General features: G+C 41.2%; 1 protein-coding gene across 13 annotated transcripts in view; it reads right to left on the bottom strand.

The window, feature by feature from the left end:
• Window positions 1-25,521, bottom strand: part of CADPS (calcium dependent secretion activator) — a 477,475-nt gene that overhangs the window by 230,603 nt on the left and 221,351 nt on the right. For all 13 annotated transcript variants that reach the window (XM_049642654.1, XM_049642655.1, XM_049642657.1 and 10 more), the window contains 2 exons: window positions 15,897-16,130; window positions 11,487-11,608 (listed from right to left, as the gene is read on the bottom strand). In XM_049642654.1, the coding sequence (XP_049498611.1) occupies window positions 11,487-11,608; window positions 15,897-16,130 (356 nt within the window). The remainder of the gene's footprint in view (window positions 1-11,486; window positions 11,609-15,896; window positions 16,131-25,521) is intronic.

Consider the following 25,521-nt stretch of genomic DNA (forward strand, 5'->3'; position numbering starts at 1 on the left):
CGCGTCAGGCTCTGGGCTGATGGCTCGGAGCCTGGAGCCTGTTTCCGATTCTGTGTCTCCCTCTCTCTCTGCCCCTCCCCCGTTCATGCTCTGTCTCTCTCTGTCCCAAAAATAAATAAAAAAAAAAAAAAAAAAAAAAAAAAAAAAAAACGTTGAAAAAAAAAATAAAGTGGTCTTATCTAATGATTATCTGTCCCATTAGACTGTGGGTGCCATAATGGCAGGATTTTGGATTTTTTTTTAAGTTTATTTATTTATTTTTTGAGGGAGAGAGAGACAGAGAGAGAGAGAGGGAGGGAGGGAGGGAGGGAATCCCAAGCAGGCTCCATGCTGTCAGCATAGAGCCTGATATAGGGCTTGAACTCACAAACCATGAAATCATGACCTGAGCTGAAGTCAAGAGTCAGAAGCCCAACCAACAGAGCCACCCAGGCATCCCAATTTTTCATCTTTTGTTCCCTGCTCTGTCCTCAGCACCATGCACAGTGTTGAGCATGCTGTAGGTACTCATACACAACAAAGGAAGGAAGGGTTGATTGAATGAATGAAGGATAGTGAACAGCATCTTGTGCTTTTCTCTCTACAACCTGATGCTCCCCTTGACTTACAGATATCTGTGAGATCAGCAGGTGGCAGGCCCATGGTATGAATTCTGGTCACAGTTGACCAAAAGAGCACAACGAGTCCTTCCAGAGGCTGCCATTTCTGGAGGCCAGGCTGGCTTTGAGATGTGTTTTGTGTGGGGTCTTCTAAGTAGGAAAGTGCAAAAGAGAGAAGCATTTTCCAGGCCCCAAGTCTTGATGTATACTTGGGTCAACAGAAAATCACCAAGTTCTGCTGTCGGAGTGGATACTTTGTGTGATCTGATGCAGCAGGGAGAAAAACAAGGTGAAACATGGCAGGGCAGAACTGGGACTTCAAGTGCCAAGATCCCTGCTTCCAATTCCTCTTTCCTAACAGTTCTCAATTATTGATATTGCAATTCTATTGTACCTATTGTACCTATCAAAGACTTGATATGTAAAGTAACGGTAGACAAGAGCTCTCTTTTTATTCCTTTTGTCTCTCTAGTACATTTACAAAAGAAAGAAAAAATCCCAAACAACAAAACCATGATAGCCTGTTTGCTAAATGACAAGATACACCCAACTTTACACAGATGTACTTTAACTGGTGATGCGCCTAGCAATTCTTTGGTGTGCATGTGTGTGTATACATATGTGTACTGTGTTCATTACTCGAAAAGTGATAGTGGTTGGATGTTGAAAAGAGTTCACGCAATGGGTTCATTTGATTTTTCACAGTTTTTCTGTTCTTTTAGATATTATGCAGCCATTTCTGTTCTTTCAGATACTTAGTACTCATTTCAGCACAGAAATCTCCACCATAATTATCGTTATGACCGTTAGTATTCTAAAGAGGGTTCAAGTCCATCACAGGGACCTTCTCCTTAGCTTTTCCCAGAGCCATGTGCCGTTAAGGCTTAACTTTGAGTCGATCAACATTTATTGATCATCTATGTAAGGTATGATAAGAAAGTCAGCCTGAAATACAGATTTTTCCAAGTACAAGTACATAATTTACGTATAAATGAGGGCAGTCCAAGGAAAACTAAAAACATGCATCTAAACCATAAAGGGCACCTGACTGATGGCCTTTGTTACCTGTTTCCCTTTCACCCTGGCTCCACTGAAGGCAATAATAAATTACAAAAATAAGAATACCAATTCTTACACTTGTCCCAAGTGCTTTGCATATATTATTAAATTTGAAGCCTCATCAACAAGCCTATATGTATCATTAGCCTCATGTTATAGTTGCAGAAACATAGGTTTAGAAAGATTTAGTAACTCATCCAATGTAACAAGGTCCATGGCACAATTGGGATCCAAACTAGGGATTGTCTTACCCCAAAGCTTTGTTCTTATGCCTACACTGAACCTTTATTTTCCATACTATCACCAAAATGTTTCCAACCAGATTCCAGCTACGAAAGCTTCCCTGGAATAGCTGCTTCAGCCCAAATTCTCTGAACCAGAAGCTGTGGGGTGGGGTGAAAGTTTTAAGTCCTTGCAAAGGAACCCAGGGAATTTTGGGACTCTAGAGTTTAAGCACTGGAGTCCCAGAAGGTCCCAAACACCTCGATGACTGGCATTATGACAAGAAGAGCATCTGTGTTCCCCAGAGGCCCCACACTCATCTGAAGCCCTGCAGTGAGGTGAGCTCTGTATCGCAGCACAGGGCACTTTGCCGTAAAACCGATAACACACAGACAAAGATGATCTCCACAGCACTGTGGCCTCTCTTGAACAAAGGCTCTGATCCAGAAAGAAGCTGGAAGAACGGGCGTGTAGAGACCCAGGTGTAGGGGGCTGAATGATTTGGCATGTTGTGACCCTGGGTGGGGATTCGGGAAGGACTCCTGCCCTTTTCTGTTCCTCTTGCCTTTGGGAACCAGCTCTTGTATCATCCAATTGATGGCAGTCTACCTTGGGGGTCCTCTGGCTCTGGAAAGAAGTTTGGCCATCGTGCCCTTTCTCCTTAGGCAGATTTTCCCACATGTGTGGAGTCATACAGCCTATATTTGAGGAGTTGTAGGATTTTATGGCACGCCTCTTCTCTGAACTGCTTCTTTCTTATGGGTAACGAGGGCATTAGTGGGTATCTCTTTCTTAACAGTGCCATGTGGGATTCAGCGAGATCACAGTCTGTCTTTGGCTATTATTTCTTGAAAGGTTACACTGTGTCGTTCATTGAACTCAGCTGCTAAAATGGATCATATTTTTCAACACCGAGCCCACGGGGCAGGTTGTATTGTTATCTCCACTTCAAATGTGAGGAAAGGAAGCTCAGGAAAGAGGATCCACTTGCCCAAGGTCACCTAGCGGGTGAGCGGTGGAGCTGGGATTTAAACCCAGGGCTGTGTGACTCAACCATATGATACCAGCTAGCTCACTGGCTGGCATCTAGCCGACTTCAGTGAATGGTAGGGGCAATTGCTTTTGATACTGATTCTGTCAGGAGAGATGACGAGCATTATCATTAGTGGCTCCTTCTGGAATCTGGTAAGCACCTTGAAGGTCAGGGCCACCCCAGGTTCATCTCTGCCGACTCACACAGACTCGTGTGGGTCGAATTATGCCTGCAGAGCTGAGAGTCTACAGTGAGTTGGAGCACCCGTATTAGTGCTGATGTGTGATGGCACATTCATCACCTTGTAAGCAGGGGCACTGATTTACCCCATAAAGTAACTGCGTTTATGGGAAAGGAATGAGCCCTGTTAGACACCTTTGCTGAGTAGTCAATGCTAATGAAAAAATGCCTTCTTTTAGTGGCATGATTTCTTTCAGGAAGTGGAGTGGCAGCATGTGTTAAAGGTACAGGCTTTGGATTTGGCTCCTGGCTCAGCTATTTCTTACCTGTGCAACTTTCACCAAGTTACTTACCCTCCCTGAATCTCAGCATTTCCATCAGTAAAATGGAATCATAACAGTACCTATCTCATAGGTGTCAGTACGGCATTAAATAAGACATTGACTATGAAATACTGAGCACAGGACCTGGTCCCTAGAAGGTGTTACATTACTTAACAGTTAATTGCTATTTTAGACCTAGCCATTTTTTTCCAGCTCTCTTTCCTCCCTCCAAACAAGAATGAAGTCATGATAATAATAGCCAACATGATAGGCAGGGTTTTAAATAGTCTGTATATGTTAATTAATTTAATTTTCGTAAGAACGTGGACACTGAGGCACAACGAGTTAAATAACCTGCCCAATGTCATGCAGCTGAGATATGGACCCAGTGCTCTGGCTCCCGATTCTGTGCTCTTATCCAAGATGCCATATTGCTTCTATGCATTGATGAATCTAAAGCAAGCGTCTCTTATTTTCTTATTAGTGAGGATAAATTAAGTGCTTGGGCTGCATTCCACTATTACATGTAAGAAACAATATACCATTCCTTCCCACATTCTCCCTGGTCACTAAGTGATAAGTTCAGGGGTCTTCCACACTTGGGGAGAAATGCATTAAATTGGATTTCCACTAACCAGTGATGGGCAATCAGTCCCAATCTCAGATTACTCTAGCATCAGGTACAAGTGATGGGTAAGTTCTGGCAACGTATTTGAGGAGCTAAACCAGAAAGTAAATGAACCTTCTGTCCCTTGGTCCCTAAAGGGCTAAGAAAAAAAAAATGCATCTTCGTTATATACCTACCCTACAGTGGACTACTCATGAAATCAGAATTTTCATGAATTTTTCACATTAAGATGGAACATCATTGTGTAACTTGTCAAACTTCAGCTGTTACTTGATCATCCAGTTTTGAACTTCTACCAAGTCTATAAACTTCACTACCTCAGTGTTACTTGAAATTCCTGAAAACTCTGCCTTAAAGTTCTGCCATTATGGCTCTTCTCTGGATCAAGTAGATGAACATCTTACAGAATTGCCCGGGGGGGGGGGCGGGGAGAAGTGTTCTTGGATACCACTCATCAGAACACGGTGAAGCTGGAAAGCTTGGTAACCTGAACAAGATGGGGTGACATATTTATGGAAGAGTCGTGTGTAATGCTCGGAGTTCTGTCTCTGAAGCTTGGTCTCTAGAACTCCACTCCTTTCCACTTCTTACAGTATTGTTTCTTTCCTGTTTTTATCAGCCAGCTTCCTTTCACTACCCAAGCAAGCCAACACAAGCAAACACAAACTGGTTTTCAATAAAAGTTGTGCTTCTGGACAAATCTTTCTGGTCTAAGAGGCAGGGCAGTCTCTGAGTATCCCAAACTGTAATTATAATTTTGCTTCTTCCCAACCCACACATCGGGGAGCCTAGCAAAATTGAATTTCTGGGTCAGTGTTGGCCTTTACCATTTATGATTTAATTAACTCTGAAAGAAGCTAAGCATCTCTCTCAGTAAGAAAAACAAGAGAAGTGGTAGCCAAGTTCCCACTCAGGTACGACATAAATGCCTCCTGGACTGTGACCTTGAGCATGGAGTTTCGAGGGAGGTAAACATGAAAGGAGGTGATTCTTAGGAGGCACTCCTCATGACAAAGGAGTGAGGCCTCCTAAGAATCACCTCCTTTCATGTTTACCTCCCCAGGACTTTTTACTACAGCGGGCCTCTTCATTTCCTTTAGAACCGAATTACAATCTGCTATTATCTTAAACAATTATTTGTTCATTCATTGCCCATGTCTTTTACTAGCATGTACACTCTATGAGGCCAAAGCGTGATCTATGTCATTCATGGCTGTAGCCCCAGCACAAGTCGGACACAAGGAGAGCATCCCATGTACCCTTGTTGAGGGAATACCAGTGCCCACCCTTTATATCCTTCTCTTGCATCTAAATTTCAAAGAAGCTATTCAAAAAATACATCCTGCTTCCATTTAAATCATTCCAAGGTCCAGTATACTGAAAACATTTTCTTTATACTGAGAAAGGAAGTACCATTAAGATGATAATATGAGTCAAGGAATTGGTGGCACAACTTCCTTTCCCAGCTTTGGAACTGACTTACCGTGGGGGCGATTTAATGCAACTCCATTTGTATGAGTAATTTGGACATAATAAGCCTGGCCCACTTGGAGTTGCCATTAGGACAAACAATATATTTCACAGAAGAGAAGTGTTACAGAAAGTCATTGCATTTTGTGTTCGTGTTTTGCTTTAATGTGGCCTCATTAGATAAGGTGCCACTGAAAAATGCCAGGGCTGTAGCAAGACCTACCAATGAGGGCATCTTATTTTCTTCTTCCCCTGGAAAGTGGAAGGAAACAGTCTGGTTGTGTTTTCTAATCCGTGACAATAATGAAAGCCATATGTCACGAAGCCCATGGCTTGTCAGGGAATAATAAACTTGTTAAAGGATCAAATGTCAAGTGGCATCCTTGGTTTCCATTCAGAAGAATATAATTTTGGACAATTGAACACAATATTAGACGGCTAACTAAAACTGCCTTTCTTTTTAGCCCAATTACTTAAATTTCTGTGATATTTAACCCACAGGGCTTGCTTTTCTTTAGAGAGTAATTTACACCATACAAATCCATGAAGAAAGTCACTTTGGAGTGTATCTTCTACTCAGGGAATATCTTAGAATTCCTTACATCAATTTTCCTAAATTAATTTGCATTCCATCTCCCCAATCTTTGCTGTTCCCACGTACCAACACAGGATACTTCCGTTATTATTTTTTACCATTATCTAGGCACCACCTGTGCTATTATTTACTTAATATATTTTATTTAAATTATTTCACGTTTAAATGTTAATATAGTTCTTTAAAAGAGAAAACTCACATCCCTGATGCAAAAGACAAAGCAGCACCACCGGCCATGAATGGAAGGTGACACAAATTAGAAATGATGGTTATCTTACGTGTTTCCTTGTTCATGTGTTTCCTGCCTGTGCCCTTTATGAGAATGCACACTTTGTGGGGCCAGAGCTTGACGTGTGTCATTCAAGGCTGTAGCTCCAGCACCAGGAGGACACAAAGAAAGCATCCCCTGTCCCTTGTTGAGGGAATACCAGTCCCCACCCCTCCTATCAGCCCCTGACATCTACATTTCAAACGAGACATTCAGAAAAGACATTCTCTTTCAACTTAAACCACTTCAAGGCCCAGTATACAAAAAAACATTTTTGGGTAAATGAGATCTAAACAATGCTGTGAAATTCTAATTGGAGGTTCCTGTTTGCAGATGACTCAGAGCCTGAGGCCTCTGGTGGTGTTAAATATCTACCAGACCCAAATAAAATCGTTCTTGACCTGATCAGAAGAACTGACAAACAAATGGAAAAGCAGTTAGTTACTTCCTTGTCACATGATTTGATTTTACTCCACGTCCTGTCTTGATAAAAACATACATAATCTCTGTTATCAGTAGAGCTGAGAGTGTCGGGCTTTTTGAAAAACACCTCGGGGTGACAAGAAAAGTCTTCTGCTCTGTTCCATGGGAGGTAGACAAATGTATCTGAGTTCTTGCATCCGCAAAGTATTTCTCTCCTCCACTCCCTTGCTTTCCTGAGATTGCCTGCCTAAAAAACACCATTTCAATTACTTCTGCCTCAGCACCTCCTTTGGTTTCTCACAGAAGCAGAAACAATGTATTACAAATGGAGGCAAAAGTCTTTGAAATAAACACATTGCTTGAAAATTGTGATAACATATTTTGCTGGCTTTCCACATTAAAAACCCAGGAAAGGGGGCGCCTGGGTGGCGCAGTCGGTTAAGCGTCCGACTTCAGCCAGGTCACGATCTCGCGGTCCGTGAGTTCGAGCCCCGCGTCAGGCTCTGGGCTGATGGCTCGGAGCCTGGAGCCTGTTTCCGATTCTGTGTCTCCCTCTCTCTCTGCCCCTCCCCCGTTCATGCTCTGTCTCTCTCTGTCCCAAAAAAAATAAATAAAAAACGTTGAAAAAAAAAATTAAAAAAAAAAAAAAAACCTAGGAAAGGAGGACAACTGAATTGAGAGGGCATAGAGTCTGCTTGAAAATAATCCCACAGGTAGCACACTAAAATGAAGGATGAACAGAGGACACACAGACGCATGCGTGCACACGCCATTTTTTCCAATCAAAAAGATTCTTTAAGTCATGAACACAGCAGTCTTAGGTTACACACACCGGATCCAAAATGATCATGCGGGGCAGGGCCCTGGTTGTAAGTGAAGAGACAGCACTGGCTGAGGAGGTGAGGGAGAGTTTGGAAACTCTGTGACTAGATTTGGACAATATAGACCAGCATTTCCAAAGGATGCTGATAGGTATTAGGTGAAACAAGTTTGGGAAACTCATGAACAAACAAAGCTAAGTAGGTTCATTTATATGGTTGGAAATCTTCCAAGTTTTTTAAATGCCCACGAAGATTGAATAACTCAGATTTAATGTCTTGCATTTTCCAAACTTAATCATTCTCCCTGCAGGTACCATTCTCCTGCCCTTGCTTTTATTGGAATTATCTATACATTGGAGTTCCAAAAACCTACACCCTTGGACAAAGTGGGTTATGCAACGTACTCCTCGATTCATGACTGTACTTGGTAACAAAACAAAACAAAAAAGACAAAAGTCAAATTCCTTGTAGACACACGAAGGATAAGATGTGGGTTTCCAGTTGCTGAGTGAAAATACTTATTAGCAGCAACAATAGAATTCAAGAGTAATAAAACAGGCTTGGATTTAATTTTGATTTTAGAATGTATAAATAAAGTATGGGGATATGCTGGTGGTAAGAATAGTCAAAGACAAGATTCAGAGGATGAATAGGGCAGGAAAAGGGCTAAGCTTGTCAGATAATGAAGTGGAGTTATTAGGACACATAGAAGATAACCCTCCAAAGGATACTTTTTGGGGTAATCAAAATCAAGGAGCAGACATGATAACTGGAGATTGGCAATGGGAAAAATTAGAAGTAGAAAAAAAAAGGAGAAGAAATATAAGCTTCAAAGGAAAAAAAAAATGGTAGAGAGGATTCTGAATAAGTCCACACCAGGGAGGGAGGAAGAAAAGGCCCCTGTACCAACGGGCTTGCTCCTAGTACCAGGTACCGCCAGAGGCAGAAAAAAGCCTTCCAGAACTGAACTAGGACAAAGAAACTGGCAAAGAAGAGAGGAAAAGAATTATTGATTTATAAGGAAGATGATAGAGGTTGTAAACAGAATTGATGCAGGAATGATAAAAAAAAAAAAAAGAGGGGCGCTTGGGTGGCTCAGTCGGTTAAGCATCCGACTTCAGCTCAGGTCACGATCTCACAGTTCGTGGGTTCGAGCCCGGTGTTGGGCTCTCTGCTGTTAGCACAGAGCCTGCTTCGGATCCTCTGTCTCCTTCTCTCTCTGCCCCTCCCCTGCTCGCATGTGTTCTCATTCTTTCTCACACTCTCTTTCTCTCTTAAAAATAAATAGCCATTTTTAAAAAAGGATCAAAGAAGAGACCGCAAGAAACACAAGGATCGCTATTTTTCAAACTCTGGGTTTATCTCTTTGGGGTGCTATAGAAATGGCAAACATGAGGTTCTTAGACCTCTTCCTCTCCTATGGCAGACATTCCAATTCCAAGTTCGTCATGCGCTATTTTCGCTGAATACAGATTTGGCCTCAGAACCCTTCTTAACACAGTGCTGCAGTTAGCCACTGCTGACTGATTTGACCTGACCCTAGACCTGAAATCTGCACTCTTACTGTATTTAAAAACAAACAGGCAAACAAGAAAATCCTCTGTGAGGTTTTAGTAGTACCCACGCACTGATGGAAGAGAAATGAAACTATCATACTTTTGGCTAGAAAAGCAAAATGGTTCAGTGTGAGATGTTTATTAATATGGACATAATAATGCACATGTGTGGATAGGAGTAAATATGTATGTGAAATACGAGTACGTCAAGTAGAAAGACTGAAGTATTCCATACTTAGTTGTAATCTGAAACTCTGTTTTGAGCATTCATAAACACATGAAGATCAGCTCATCATTTACCCTGGCAGCCTTTTAAAACCTTTAAACCCAATAAAATGATGTGAATTATGTTTTAAGCTACCATAGCTCATATGAAACAACAGCCTGTCGGAATAATCAGAGCTTTCTCCTTCCTCCTCTATCTTATGACACCATATTGAGCCCAACACCTAAAAAGTTGGCAGAAACACCGAATAGGTTTTTCATCCCCCACATACGACACATTTTTAAAAGCTTGCATAAATAATGCAGCATAACATAATAACATTGATAATGATCAGGCCATGGTGACAGGTGTGGGGAAAATTGGGATTTGTATCAAAGGCAGGCAGTAAAAAGGAAACTGCATTCATCTTCAGTTGAAAACTAAGTTTAAAAAAAGGGAGGAAGGATCGTGTGTGACAAGTTGTATTGGTTTCCATTTCCTCTTGCTTACGTTCATTAATTTCGCCCAGCTTCCGAGGTTATTTATGCAAAGAAAAACTTGAAGGCATACAATGCCCTAGATTTTCTCTAGTCTGGGAAACATGCAGTGCTTTCTTTGAACTATTTTGTTTCAACATCCTGGTAAGCTATTCATGTTCTGCTAAACAGTTCATAATGCTTTGTAGGAGGAGAAGCAGGGCATTGCTATCAGGGGTCATCCTTCTTATGACTTCTTTGAATTAACAACAATAACAAAACAAAGGTCATTAGTCTGGTTGGCATAATTGAGATAGAAAAGGAAGGGAAAGAGGCAGTGGGGTAGGAGGGAAATAGTAGTGACCTGTCAAGAATCTTTGAGGCCTGACAGTCTTCTGACCCAAATGAATTGATCATCATCACTCTTGTGAACGATTGCCATAGAATCCTAGCTGGTCTCCTGCATCCCTCCACTGCAGCCATCGTGATCTTTTTAAAACACATTTCTAATCACCTATCTCCATGCTTTCCTCTCCATAGTCTAGCAAAGCCCTTCATTGTGTGGTCCCTTCCTGCCTCACTGGCAGCTTATGGCATACCTATTCTCTGAACTCCATCTCCACTGGCCTTGTTTCAGTTCTGCTTTCCTACAAGGCCTTTGCTGGCCACAGGGCCTTTGCACAAGCTGACTCTGCCTGGAATGTTCTTTCCACTCCCACCTGCTTCGCTCAACTTTTGTTAATACTAGCCCAAATGTCTTGTAACTCCTAAAGAAGCCCAACTCTGACTCTTTCCCCACAAAGTGATTTGAGTCCTCTGCTGTCACTTGTCAAAGCACTCTTTCTTTTTCAACATTTATAACTATTTGTAATTATACATTAATGTGATTATATTTCTGATCCTCCCACTCAATGGTAAGTATAAGATCTGTAGAACTATAGCAGTGACTACCTTCCTCTCCCCTGGGCACCTCTACCTTGTACCCACAGAGTGAACATTTGGCAAATATGTACTGACTGAATGAATTAATGTATCTAATATAATACACTGCTTTACTGGAATAGTCATAACTGCTTTACTGAAATAGTCATAACTGTGGCACATAGAGAAACTTCTGAACAAATTGCTTATACCATAAACCAAATATTATTTAGTAAATCTAATAAAAGAAATTTTGTATGAAACTCTCCGGTACATTGTATCAAAGGATTGAAGATGTGACTGAATTCTCTAAGATTAATACATAAAGCCTCCAGAATGGAGATTATTTCTTTAAGTTTCCTCTGTTTTCAGCTCTGAAGGAAATGGGATCCTTACACACATTTTTTTTTTTTAAAGAGCAAGCAAGTGAGCGAGCATGGGGTTCCATCCCCAAACCCTGGGATCATGACCTGAGCCAAGATCGAGAGTTGGGCGTTTAACTGACTGAGTCACCCAGGAGCCCCCGGAATTGGAATCCTTATTACGGCTGCTGAATAAGAATGTAATTGAGTCATCCTGTATGGAAAATAATCAAGGTATATGCCTTCTAGAACCTTCTGGGGAAACCAGACCTGTAACTTGGACAAAATGGTGGCAATGAGAGCAACCTTCTTCTGGTAGATGAGCTGTGGAGAAACAGAACTTACGTTGGTTTAGAAGCCTCGGCCTGGTCGGTCTGTAGTTTCTCTCCTCCTTCCACCTCCATGGTGCAATACACAATGCGATTGGGAGCCAAAGATTTGAGGCCTTGGACTTCCATGATCACCACCTGGAAGGAGAACCACACATGGCAGAGGTTATCCCAAGCTTGTACCCAAAGCCATGGGAAGCATCACCCAGAAGAAAATACACAGATGGGAAGAAGCCACCAAAATACCTGACGGGTATCTGGTAGCTTCTATCAGTTTTCTAGCAGCCAGCCTGGTACCAGTCTTGCATGAAGATGCAAATTCTTCATAGTGTAACTTACTGCCTCCCAGATGGAAAGACAACTTTCACTACCTCAGATGCTCACAGGGGCCAGACAGGTAAGGGGAAATGGCTGCTTTTTTCCTGGGTTCAATGCATGATTATTTTTTCCTTTCCACAAAGAAAGAGGGTCTCTCTTATCTTCTTTCAAAATAGTCTAGCTTTTAATTCAGCACTCAGCAGAGACAAAGGCCCAGAAATTCACTTTTCTCTTTGCAGTGAGGTAAGTGTTAACACAAGTGCTAAGAGCAAAGGCCATTCAGCATTAGAGTCCGGGACGCAAGAGGGAGCGGAGGGCACATGCTCCACATACACAGAGCAGTCAGGACCCAGGAGCACCCCATTGTTGCCTTGTCAGTCCTTAGTCCACAGCTGCCAGATACAGCGATTTCTCCTCCCAGAAAATGGAAACCTGAATCAGAACCAAAGTCAGAAATCTGATTTTGAAATTTTGACAATAATCCCCAAAGGGAGGAATAAAATACACAAACTGTGCAGGTCAGCATTGTGGAATGAAAACAAAAACATGCCTGCAGCTGCGTACTCTCTGTTCTAGACTGAGGAGAAAAGCTGGTGTTTTGCTGGACCAAAATGTATCATTTACAATCCCTGACACCGCCCACCACGACCCTTACACTCCATTTGATCACCTGCTATTCTCTGATTCAGTGGGGACGCCCTGTCTTACATAAGAGGGGAGGATAGGGCAGATGCACTGATTTAGAAATCTGAAACAAATGCCCTGCATCAGGGATCTATAGTAAGCCAGGTATACAAAAATATCACCCAATCGTACTCCAAAAGAGGAAATGGCATCACACAAGGAAAAGGGTATGTTTGTGCAAAACATGTACACTTCTTTAACGGGCTTGATTACTAGAGTTGGCTTTGAACCAGGATGTACAAGTCAGTTTTGCTGATTAATAGTCCTGTGGTTCTCAAACTTAGTGTAAATCGGAAATATTTGGAAGGCTTATTAAACCCAGACACTTCCAGGCTCCTCCTCCAGATTTTCTTTTCTTTTTTTTTTTTAAGTTTATTTATTTATTTTGAGAGAGACAAAGACAGCACGAGTGGTGGCAGAGGGAGAGAGAGAGAATCCCAAGCAGGCTCCGTGCTGTTAGCATGGATCCCAACGTGGGGCTGGATCCCACAAACCCTGAGATCATGACCTGAGCCCAAATCAAGAGTCCAACACTCACCTGACTGAGCTACCCAGGCACCCCCATCCCCACAGCTTCTAATAAGCAGGTCTGGGTGAAGCCCAAGACTTTTTATTTCTACTCATTTCCCTGGTGATGCTGATGCTGATATTGATGATCTGGGAGCCATCCTTTGAGAACCACTGGATTACTCATGTGCTACTGGGCAAATGACTTGACCTTGAAGTCCCTCCACTTTTCTGTCAAATCTCCTGAGGCCCAGTGTCTTCATCTGTAACGTGTGGACAATAACGTATATCCTGTATCCGTCTGTGGCTGTTGTATGAGGCCCAGATAAGATGATGTAGGTCATAGAAAATTTTCACACTGGTAAGAACCATACCGGTGGAAAGAAATGGGAGGCACAGTAGAAAGAATGCAATTTTTGTGATTTAAAAGATCTCCATTGAAATCTTGAATCTGCAACTTCACCAGCTGTGTAATCATTTGCCAGTTTCTTAACCTCTCTGAGGCTTTGTTTTCACATATGCAAATGGCTCAGAAGACTGTTAGGGGGAGTCGCTGAGTTAATGATGGCGGAGCGGGCAGAGGCACTCCCCATTTGCCCATTCTCTTTCACCAGAGTACTCCCCTGGTATAAGACCAAGCCAGTCAGGCATCCTGGACCTCAGATCCTGGACCTCAGTTCTCTCGCTGCAGCTAACTGCTCTAGAGTGTCCTTTGCGGTCACGCAATTCTGTAACTGTCTAAAACATGTCTTCCACCAACCTGCAAGTTCAAACCCAGTCTACCCCGATAAGATGACAGTTCCCTATCTCCCTCTTCGTGTCCCCCTGACCGTATGGCCCAACACACACTCACAAAGAGACGCACCATAATGCTTGCGGGCAGTTTTAGTATATGCACAATTAGCGTTCCAAGTAAAAAGTATTTGGGGACCCGAGGGCATTTCATTCTGTACTTGTGCTTAGAAGTTAAAGCCTGTTTGAATCATGTACACATGGGAGTGTGGCTGGGGACTCACTCACAGCTAGATTTCAGATAATCACCTGTATAATATCGAGTACTGATGAAGAATTAGAAAATTACGGATTTAAAAGCTTCATGAAAATCAATAAACCACTTTTCCCCCACTTTCTGTAGAAAGACAAGAAGCAGTGGGGGAATAAATTGCCACCTCTAATAGGCAGTAATCAAATTCAAAGACACCTAAGAAAAAGCATTCAGTACCTCAGGTGGCAGCATTAAAAAAGAAAGAAAAAAAGGAAGTTTCTGTGAAATTACACTGATGGTTTTTTCACACACCAAGTGCCCTATATTTAACTGAATACTGCTTCTGCCAACTGCAAAATAAACGTTGATCACACTGTAATAGGACTATCTTGATCTGAACTGAGCACAGTAAAACAAATTACAGGCAGTTAATTCACAGGAAGCCTTAATGATGTTCTAGAAAATTAATTTAGTCTTTACAAATTCTAATTAAATCTACAGAAATTTGATCTATTCTCTTGGTCTCCCCAAATCTAGGGCCATCATAAAATCCTTGTGGGGTTCTGAGCTTCAATAAGTTATGAACTGTTCTCAAACTTTAGAATGCGTAAGAAGCACCTGGGTGGCTCATTAAAATGCTTATTTCATGGTGTATTCCACCCAGAGATTTTTTTTTTCTGACACCATTGAGGCATATTTTACATATCATAGAGTTAACTCATTTCAAGTGTACAATGCGGTGAATTTAGTAAATTTACTAAGTTGCATGACTATCATCGTCAGTTAGTTTTAGAACATTTTTATCTCCCAGTAATGTCCCTCCTGTCCATTTCTACCCCCTGCCCCAAGAACCTAATCTAATTTCTGTTTCTGGAGACTTGCCTTGTTTAGACATTTTGTAGCAATGGAATAAAACAGCAAGTGGCCTCTTGTGTTTGGCTTCTTTCAGGAAGCAGAATGTTTTTGACCTTCATCTAAATCAAAGCATGTATCTGTAGTTTGTTCCTTTCGATTGCTGAGGAGTAACCCGCTGTACGGATGTACCACATTTTGTCTATCCGTTTTCGAGGGGATATGCACTGAGGTTGTTTCCATTTTTGGCCATTAAAAATAGTGCTGCTATAAACTTTGAATGGGAGCAAGATTTTATGGGGATGTGTGTTTTCATTTCTCTTGGGTAGATATCTAAGAATAGAGTTGCACTCTACATGTGCTAGTTTTATGTTTAAGTTTTTGCAAAACCACCAAACTCTTTTCCCAGGTGACTGCACCATGTTGTATTGCCTCCACCTTGAAATTTGGTCTGGGTGGTGCCAGGAATCTGCATAGAGAATCAGTTTTCTGGGCAATTCCACCACAGCCAGATCAGATCCACTCCCTCTATCATACGTATGAAAAACAAACATGTGAGCAGAAGTTACAGAGAAATGTACTGACATGCGGAGCTTTCTGCCACAGTCCTGGTCTGAACGGGTTCTTTCTTTGGCTGATGAAATAAACTAAAAAGGCTCCCCAGCAGCAAGAGGCTCTCCTATTGTGTACCCAACAGGAGAGACAACAGGAAAGAAAATCTACAACTCACCAAATGATGCTAGATTGCTTCTCTCCTAACTCCAACTCAGGATGGCAACATCATAAACTTTCTAAATTGCGTAAGGGCTTTACAAAATCCTTGAGCAGTGCTTTAAGATGGAAAATAATGCAAGATTAAATTCAGTAGATGGTTCTTAAGACTGCATTTCCTTCAGAAAAGCATGGGCTCCTGGAGATGGGGAATCACTTGCTGATTAGCTGACCTATGCTTAGCAAGCTGTTATTTTAATAACTGCTCCTGGGGTGCAGGGAAGAGAAAGCAAGCTGATTGTGATGCATCTAATCACCCACATCCTGCTGGCTGTGCCAGGAAACTTTCAAGGGTTTAGGGCTTTTTACCTCCAGGGAGAAAGACAGCACGACATCTGACTTGGAGAGCTGGTTCTCACTCTCCTCACCCATGTCGATGATGGAAGCATTGTGGCTGCGTTTGAGTTTCTGAAGTTTGAACTCTCCACCTTTGGACACCGGCATGCTCTCCAAATTGGCCATGAGCAGGTTGACAGATGACTTCAGCTCCTCAATGTACATGTTTTCCATCTCTTTGGATACAAATTTGGGAAATTTGCGCTCCTTGTAAAGGAAAAGAAAAGTATGAGCAGAGGAATAAAAAGGGACCTGATTTACATAGAAGGTTTACATCTTACAGCCCAGAGTTGTACTGACATCTACCACTGGTGAAATTTTGCCCAGATATGGTGACACTGTGCTAGAAAAATGTTCAGCCTAGTTGAGTAGACAGCTGTCTGCCTTCTAGTTATTTACAATCTCTAACAGGTAAGAAATACATACATAAACATATAGTAAGAACGAGTCAAATGTTTTATTGTAGTTCAATTTTTTCCCCCAGTTTTCTCCGACAAATTTGATTTGTGGAAAGAAAAATGGGGTGATATTTTTAAAGTCTGGTTTCAGCTGAAACCGTTTTTCTTTTTAGCAAAATGCAATCCGTTGTTTTTAAGTTTGGAGACAGAAAGACACCCTATTTCTGGATACGTATAGAGATTTTCTCACATGAATAATTCAAAAGGAGCTCATTTGAGATGTTTCAAACATAGCCTGTAGCTATTTCTAAAAGAATAGTAGAAAGAATTGTTACTGTTTTCAAGAAAAATTGAAAAAATTAATGAAGTGATGAAAAACATGATTAAAATTCTTTAGAAAAGAAGATAAAGCAATTCCATATCAGAACTGACCTCTATTTTTTTTTTCCTTCCTTGCTTATGAATTCAGTTGTAATAGCAACATGGTTAGCCATGCTCTTTGTTTCCTCATTACCTCTAAGTTGTCCAGGTGCCTTGAATATACTTTGGATCAATCACCTTCTCAAAGAATCATTTCCTACTTGAAACAGGAATTGCCCTCCTTAGCCTTGGTCCATACTAATCAGGTGAGGGGCAAGCCAGATCGGTTTGTCCTTTTTTGCAAGAGACAGAAAAATCCAACTTGAAACTCGCTTAAACAATGGAGGGAATTGATTGGTTGGAAATGTCCTGGGGTAGACCAGTTTCCAGCAAGGCTGGAGTCAGGACTCGGATAATATCACAACAACTGGTATTTTTGCAAATCTTAATTTGGGTTCCTCGGAGGTGGCTCCATACTCAGTCTGGCTCCCCTTAATGTCACAGAAAGGTTGTTAAAACTCGTAACATCATAGCATGCAATCTAAAGGAAGAGTGAATATCTCCCCCTATAATGTCTTTGATTCCAAAATTCTCAAAGTCTGACTTATGCACATAACCTGAACAACCTTTTATGGTTGGTGATATGTTGTGTTGAGTTGCTTAGGCATGAATTATTTCCTCCATCCCTGCGGCTAAGGGCAGAATTCCACCAGGATCACATGTGATGTGAATTGGTTTGCCAATTAGGGGTGGCAAAAAAAAAAAAAGATGTTTCATACATGGGCACCTGACCCAAATCAACCAACTAATTCAGTTAAATGGCCAACAGTCAACCGGATTTACTTTCACAAGCAATTGAACTGAGAGATATTGAGATTGCAGTTAGCGGAATTGAAATAGCAAGATCATGTCTACTCATGTAGACTGCCATATTGGAACAGCTGAAAGAATAAGACACTTGACGAAGAGAGAGAAAGAGGTATAGGGATAGAGGTAGAGACTAACAGATGGAGGAAGGAAAGGAGGGAAGGCAGAAGGAAGGGAACAGGAGAAAAGCTATTTAGAGTCATAGAAAGGAGCTCTGACTTTTATTGGTTTTCTAATTCTTATAAAGCCCAGTATCTCTCCTTTTGGTTCCTTTGAGATTCTCTTATTTTCCTTTCAATAATTCCCTCCCACCACACATGCACACATACTACTTAACTAGAAGGGTATTTCTTTCTTTCTAACATGGAAGTTTCACTAAAATTCACATAGTAAATCCTCTGTATAGAGCTTGGAGATGCCTTTGCGCTGTGTCAGTCTTCTTCCTACCTAGAGGAACTATTCCCCTTACCCCCTTGCCTCCCTAGATAATTCTCAGCCATCTTGTCATCTTCTATATTTCAGCCTCAAAATTTATTTCCCTAGGTCGAATCTCCTTGTTCTACTTTCTTATAACACCTAGCTCAACTTCTTGGTAACATTTACTATAATTATAATTAATGGAAAATGGTGAAATTTGTTTCTCTTTCCTGCTGGGCCATGATGTCTATCTTGATACCCTTGGTGAATTCTTATTTTCTAAAATAATCTTGGCACATAGTAAGGATTCAATACTTATGAGTTGAGTGAATGAACGGATGGCTTGTCACAATGTCCATATTAAATATCAACACAGCTAAAACTCAGTCATGAGGTGGAGGTGGAGAGATGATGAAATAGTTCTGGAAGAACATTGAGATTCTGCTTTTCCAGGTAAATGAGCATGGGGGTCTGAAATCCACTCAGCAACCTTTGAGTACTGGTTCCTTCCAGAGCCTCTTACTATAATCACTTCCTGCTTTACCGTTGGGCTCGGCCCACCATGTGGTGCTTTCTAAACACACTGAGGAGCAGCAGGATGGATGCCTCTGAAACGTGATGATAGGCTGATGAGCTCAACAACAGCTAGTAATGATTCAAGGCAAGAATCCTACCTTAGTAGGTAAGTGTTAGGGAGGGATCATGATGAAAGGCTGTGGACTGTTCCCATGAAGCTTATCAACCAATGGGGAGAAAGATCTATTGAAGAAATATCAAGGTAGATACTGTAACAGCAGTGTATGAGACAATGAACTCTTGCTGAGAGAGTCAGGAGCAGCTCTCCAGAGGAGGTGACCTGTGAGCTGAGAGTCTGATGGATGAAGAACACTTTACCACCAGGCTGAGTTGGCTGAGACAGGATCATTGTTCTTTCCTCCCTTCCATGGAAAATATACAAGCAACCATGAATCTAAGAAGGTCTGTATAACTGTCGATGGCCACATGTATTTCCTCATCTTTTGAACATGGCCCTTCTGGAGAGCGAAGATGGAAAGTCAACTCATGATCAAAGAGTGGTCCCCAAGGCCATGTTAGAAGATACCAAGCAGCAAAGGTTATGTATCATTAGCCTAAAGTCTGTTACACTGATCTCTTTCTTTCTCATGTTGGGGCCCAAATCTTATAACTACGTGGGATTCTTGGGAAGCTGGGTAAATGGTATCTCTGAGTTTTTACTGGAAGCTGCTGGCCTTGTGGTTGCCACGGAGATGAAGAGAAAAACTGTCCTGTCTGTGAAGTGGGTTCTTTCTGGCCATCAGCCTTGAGACACCTTATCATCGAGTGCAGTCCCTTTTATCACACCCACCTTTGGGACTCACTCAAGGCCTCACAACTCCACAGCCTTGACATTGTGCAAGAAGATCCAGTGGTTACAGACAATACCGCTTTGGCCCAGAGTTAGAGTACAACAAACTTTATGCAGCAGAGTATTGGAAAAATCCAAAGAATGATCACTCCTCTCAGAACTTGGACAGTTTCTAATGACATCATAAAAAGAGGCTCATAAAACTGAAGTCTGCAAGGGAAAACAAGGCCATTTTTCTGCCCTGTGTACTAAAGCCTTGAGAAGAAATAGCATTCTGTCAATCTAGGCTGAGGTTCTTGAGGGGAGTTTTCAGCAGCAGACCCATTACAAACACATTTCAAAGCTGAGGTTGTGCCAAAAACAAGGAAAATGTAGTCGTCCATTTCGATTGCTACTTTCCCAAGCATTAAAGTAAATTAGCCTTGACAAAAGCATTGTTTATTCATATCACTTTATGAAAGACATAGCATATGGATGGACAACGTCTTCCAAAGAAAATTTCTGCTGTCCGTTAATTTTGTTTTGGGCTGATAACACTCTTCAATGGGGATGGCCTCCCAAGGACAATTCCTAACAGAGTTATTTGTGCTCGGCCACACTGAGTGATTTTTGAAACATCTTGAAAAATGGCATTTGAAAGTGCTAACAGCTTCCTCAGCCATTTACTTTTCTGTCTTTTCATTTTTATCCATAGAGGATGAAGAGTCACATGTAAAAGCTGACAAGGGTACCCCCACTCAGATAGCGGATCCTTAGACTCCAGAGGCTCAAATGGCAAACTGATAGGTGACCAGAAGGAAGGATGTGGCAGAAGGACACCTCCTAGACACAGAGCTCACTGACAGTGTTGTACTTACTCAATACAATCCCTCAAACAAGTCCTGGGCTCCTACGATGTGTCAGGTGTATGGATGTCATTGGGATGAAAGAGTCAGCCAAGAGGTGATGGTATGGGGTGAAGGGGAATGCCAGAAAAGAAAACCAAGTAGATGCCCTGTGACACATGAAGTAACAGAGGCATGTGTAGAGTACAAAGTTCACCAAGGAATCTTAGCCAGTTCACATGAGTGAAATCAACTTGACTTTGAATCCTGGGTCTACTACGTACTAGTTGGGTGACTTTAGACAGGTTTCTTCTCTGTGAATTTTAGTTTCCATATTTGAAGTAGGGATAAGAAGCCTCGTACAGTTATTGTGAAGAGTAAAAGGCAATAACAAATACCAATACTTTTTGACTATATATAATCAGCATATATATACCACATGTATGTATATACACATATATGTATACATATATACATACACATATACATACATGCACACACACATATCCATATCCATATCCATCAGGTACCATGCTACCACCACCGCTGCTGACAATAACATTACCAATCATAATGACAGTGACTATCATAGAGATCATGATGCTAGTTGGCTCTCACAATCGTTGTTTGTGTCCCGGACACTAAGTAAACACTTTGCATGCTTTACCTCACTTAATCCTTCCAACAACTGAGGCTAGTGCTATCATTTAGTCCCAAATTCTGGAGGAAAATGATGCATAGAAGTATATTCAGTAATCAGTAGCATGGAGTGTGAAACCTCCATTGGTTTTTTTTTTATTTTTAGCTATATTTGTAGCTACCATACCATAGAGAAGAACTATGTGGCTCCAAATGGCAAAGAGCCAAGGCAAACCCTAGGGGGCTTCTCAGCATCGTGTACACTCTCTGCGTTGCTTTATCTCAGTGTTTAGCACAGGACCGATAAGAGCCGAGCCCTCCACGGCAGTGACCGTTCCACTATGACCAGTTAATGTGGACTGTGTGTTGGTGGGCATGGGGTGAAGTACAGGGAGTGATGAAGAAGGGAAGGCGTGTTAAACGAGAGAAAGAAGGTCTTGGTCAATAATTTGTAAAAGTCAGCATGACGCACATTAGAAGGTGCTTTGGGCATAGGTATGATAGCTTCCAGGATTGGCTTCTTTCCCCAAACCCATCTTTAAGTGGTTTGGCGTTACTTCCTCAGCTTTTATGAATTAGATGGACTTCCCTTCAGTTAACGAACTTCAGAGGCTCTCCTCGGCATTTAGATTTTGCTTGGACTCAGATTTTCCTGCCTGGTTAGCTACCTGCCAAGGTCAGAGTCAGGGAGATGCTCCCCACACACATTCTTTCAGGTAGAAAAATCAAACTAAACCGTAGTGTGTCTGGACACTAACCTCATGACTCAGGGTGAATGCCAGCTACAAACAATTAATTTGTAAGCTGGGGGGTAGTATCATTCTCTGGTAGGAGAAGAATCCATTTTTATCTGATTTTTGACAATGCGTGCAGCAGAACTTTTCCAAGAGGGAAATATTTGGATAGTGTTTCCTTCCTGGGGGCACAGTCTCATCAATGTTTGCAGCAGGACCATGGTATGAGATGGTAATTTTGCTCTGTGGAGAATAGGGGTTTAAATAGCAACTCCACATTTAAGTGATAGTTTGAAAAACCAATACTGTTTCACTCCCACACCTCTGCCATGAATACTATAAAAACTGTGTTATTGATCGTATATAATTAGCTCACGAATTCTGGAATTTTACCTCAAAATGTGGCCAAAAGAATTGGCAAATATCACAGGACCGCTAATGCCACAATCTGTCTGTTTAAGCTCCAATGTCAACTTCTGACGACACAATTTAAATAACATAGACTTAATTCCTAGGTGAAATTTGGGGACATTTTAATATCACCATGAGAGGATTTGGGAAAATGTTTGAACAGGGATTAAGAAGCCTCTTCTACCACATTTAAAAACATGCATTCAGATCTCCTCATGGAACTTTTAAGGCAGCATGTCTGATGTTCACAGTGACAGCTCCAGCAGCCATCTCTAGTGATTTGTGGGACGTTAGTGTGACTGATTCGACAGATTATAGTGTAGGGTTGCGGTGGAGGAAAACTGCCCTGTATTGCCTCCCTTCTCTTCTAGGAAGAAGGAACACACATAAGCCTTTTGTACACGTGTGACAATGACAATGCTGCCAGCAGAAACACCGGGGTCCTTACCACCTCTTTTCCAGATTCCAACGAAATCAAAGCAAAAGGATACAGAACTCCAGGAGCCAGTTCTGCCTGACGCTATTGCTTCGTTCGGCCTTCTGGATAAACTGAAGGAAATCTAGAGTAAAGTTTAGTGGAAAGAGAAGGTAGTTGACTCGAGGGGCAACCAGTCCTGTCCTGGTGTAACTAGCTTCCTGCCTGTCATATGACTACTAAAAACAAACAAAACAAACAGACATGATACTTGGAATTAGAGCACTCAACTTCCTACTTATGAGCTAAGTGACCTTGGGCACATCACTTAAACTCTTCCATGTGCTGAAGTGGGGAGAATCACTGAAACTCCCAGGATTGTAACTGATCTAAATGAGAGTTCACATGAAAATGTACAGCCAGTGTGCAAAGCATTTAATGAAGGCTGAATGAGCAGAGAGAGAGAGAGAGAGAGAGAGAGAGAGGCTAGGATGAGGTAAGGTAAAGGCCTGGTTGAAAGGCATCTTGGATCTTCGCAAAGATTGGGGTGATAGAAAAAATGAGGATCTGTATTGGTGAAATTTTTTTTATTGAAGCGTAGTTGACATACAATATTCTATTAGCTTCAGGTATACAACACAGTGATCCAACATTTATATACATTACGAAGGGATCACCGAATAAATCTAGCTATCATCTGTCACCGTACAAGGTTATTACAATGTTATTATAATATGTGCTGTACATTCACCCTCATGTCTTATTTATTTTATAACTGGAAATTTGAACCTTTAAATTCCCTTCCCCTATTTTCCTCTCCCAGCAATCACCAGATTGTTCCCTGTATCCATGAATCTGTTTCTGTTTTGTTTTTTTGTTTTTGCGATTCCACACATATGTGACATCATCATATGGTGTTTGTCACTTAGCATAATACTTTCTAGGTCCATCCATGTTGTCGCAAATGGAAAGATCTCATTCCTTTTTAGGGCTGAGTAATATTCCATTATGTATGTGTGTGTATACATACATATATATGTATGTATACACACAAAATATGCACACATGTATATATATACAATATATGCACACTACACACATATACCATATCTTCTTTATCTGTTCATCTACCAGTGGACACTTGGGTTGCTTCCTTACCTTGCCTATTGTAAATAATGCTGCAGTAAACATAGAGGTGCCTATATCTTTTCAAATTAGTGTTTTTGTTTTCTTCGGGTACATAATTACCCAGAGGTGGAATTGTTGGATTGCATCATAGTTGCATTTTTATTGTTCTGAGTAGCCTCCATACTGTTTTCCATAGTGGCTTGACCATTTGCCACCTACAGGACACAAGGGTACCCTTTACCCCACATCCTCATCAACACTTTTATTTCTTGTCTTTTTGGTGATAGCCATTCTAACAGAGAGGTGATACCTCATTGTGATTTTGAATTGTTTTTCCCTGATGCTTAGTGATGTTGAGAATCTTTTCATGTGTCTGTTAGCCATCCGTGTGTCTTCTTTGGAGAAATGTCTATGCAGGTCCCTCTACCAGTTTTGTAGTTGGGGTGTTTGATTTTTTGATATTGAGCTGTGTGGATTTTTAAAAAATATATTTTGGATATTAACCCATTATCGATTCTATCACTCACAAAGATCTTCTCCCATTCAGTATGTTGTCTTTTTGTTTTATTGATGGTTTCCTTTACTATGCAAAGGTTTTTTAGCTTGATGTACTCCCATTTATTTATTTTTGCTTTTGTTGCCCGTGCTTGAGGAGTCAGATCCAAAAAAATATTGCTTAAACTGATGTCCAAGAGCCTTCTGCCTATATTTTCTTCTAGGAGTTTTATGGTTTCCAGTCTTACATTTAAGTCTTTATCCATTTTGAATTTGCTGTTCTATATGGTATAAGAAAGTGGCTCAGGTTCATTCTATTCATTAACTATCCAGTTTTCCCAGCACCATTTATTGAAGAGACTGTCTCTTCTCCATTGTATATGCTTGTCTCTTTGGTTAAAGACTAAATGACCATAAAAGTGCGGGGTTATTCCTGGACAATCTATACTGTTTCATTGATCCATTGTGTGTGGTTTCATGCCATACTGCTTTGGTTTCTGTAGCGTTTTTTTTTTTTTAATTTTTTTTTTAACGTTTATTTATTTTTGAGACAGAGAGAGACAGAGTATGAACGGGGGAGGGGCAGAGAGAGAGGGAGACACAGAACTGGAAGCAGGCTCCACGTTCTGAGCCATCAGCCCAGAGCCCGATGGGGGGCTCGAACTCACAGACCGCGAGATCGTGACCTGAGCTGAAGTCGGCGCTTAACCGACTGAGCCACCCAGGCGCCCCTCTGTAGCGTTTTAGTATAGTTTGAGATCAAGGAGTGTGATACCTCCAGCTGTTTTCTTCTTTTCAAGACAGCTTTAGCTATTTGAGGTCTTTGTGGTAACATACAAATTTTAGGATTATTTGTTCTAGCTTTGTGAAAAATACTACAGGTGTTTTGATAGGTATTGCACTGAATGTGTAGACTGCTTTGGGTAGTATGGACATTTAAACAATATTAACTCTTTCACTCCATGAGCAAAGAATACCTTTCCATTTATTTGTGCCTATCTTTCATCAATGTCTTATAGTTTTCAAAGCAACAGGTTTTTCACCTCCTTGACTAAATTTATTCCTAGGTATTCTATTCTTTCTGTTGCAATTGTAAATGGGATTGTTTCCTTAATTTCTCTTTCGGATAGTTTATTATGTGTGTATAGAAATGCAACAAGTTTAGGCATATTAATTTTGTATCCTGCAACTTACTGAATTCATTTATTACTTCTAAGTTTTTTGGTGGAGTCTTAAGGGTTTCTACACACAGTACTATGTCACCTGCAAATAGTGGCAGTTTGACTTCTTCTTTCCCAATCTGGATGTTTTTTATTTATTTTTCTTGTCAGATTTCTGTGACTAAGACTTCCAATACTATGTTGAATAAAAATGGTGAGAGTGGACATCACTATCTTGCTCGTGATCTTAGGGGAAAAGTTTTCAGCTTTTCACCACTGAATAGGATGTTAGCTGTAGGTTTGTTATATATGGCTTTTATCATATTGAGATATATTCCCTCTGTACCCATTTTTTGAGTGTTTGAATCACAAATGGATATTGAA

This window comes from Panthera uncia, chromosome A2 (assembly GCF_023721935.1).
Source record: "Panthera uncia isolate 11264 chromosome A2, Puncia_PCG_1.0, whole genome shotgun sequence".
NCBI lineage: Eukaryota > Metazoa > Chordata > Mammalia > Carnivora > Felidae > Panthera > Panthera uncia.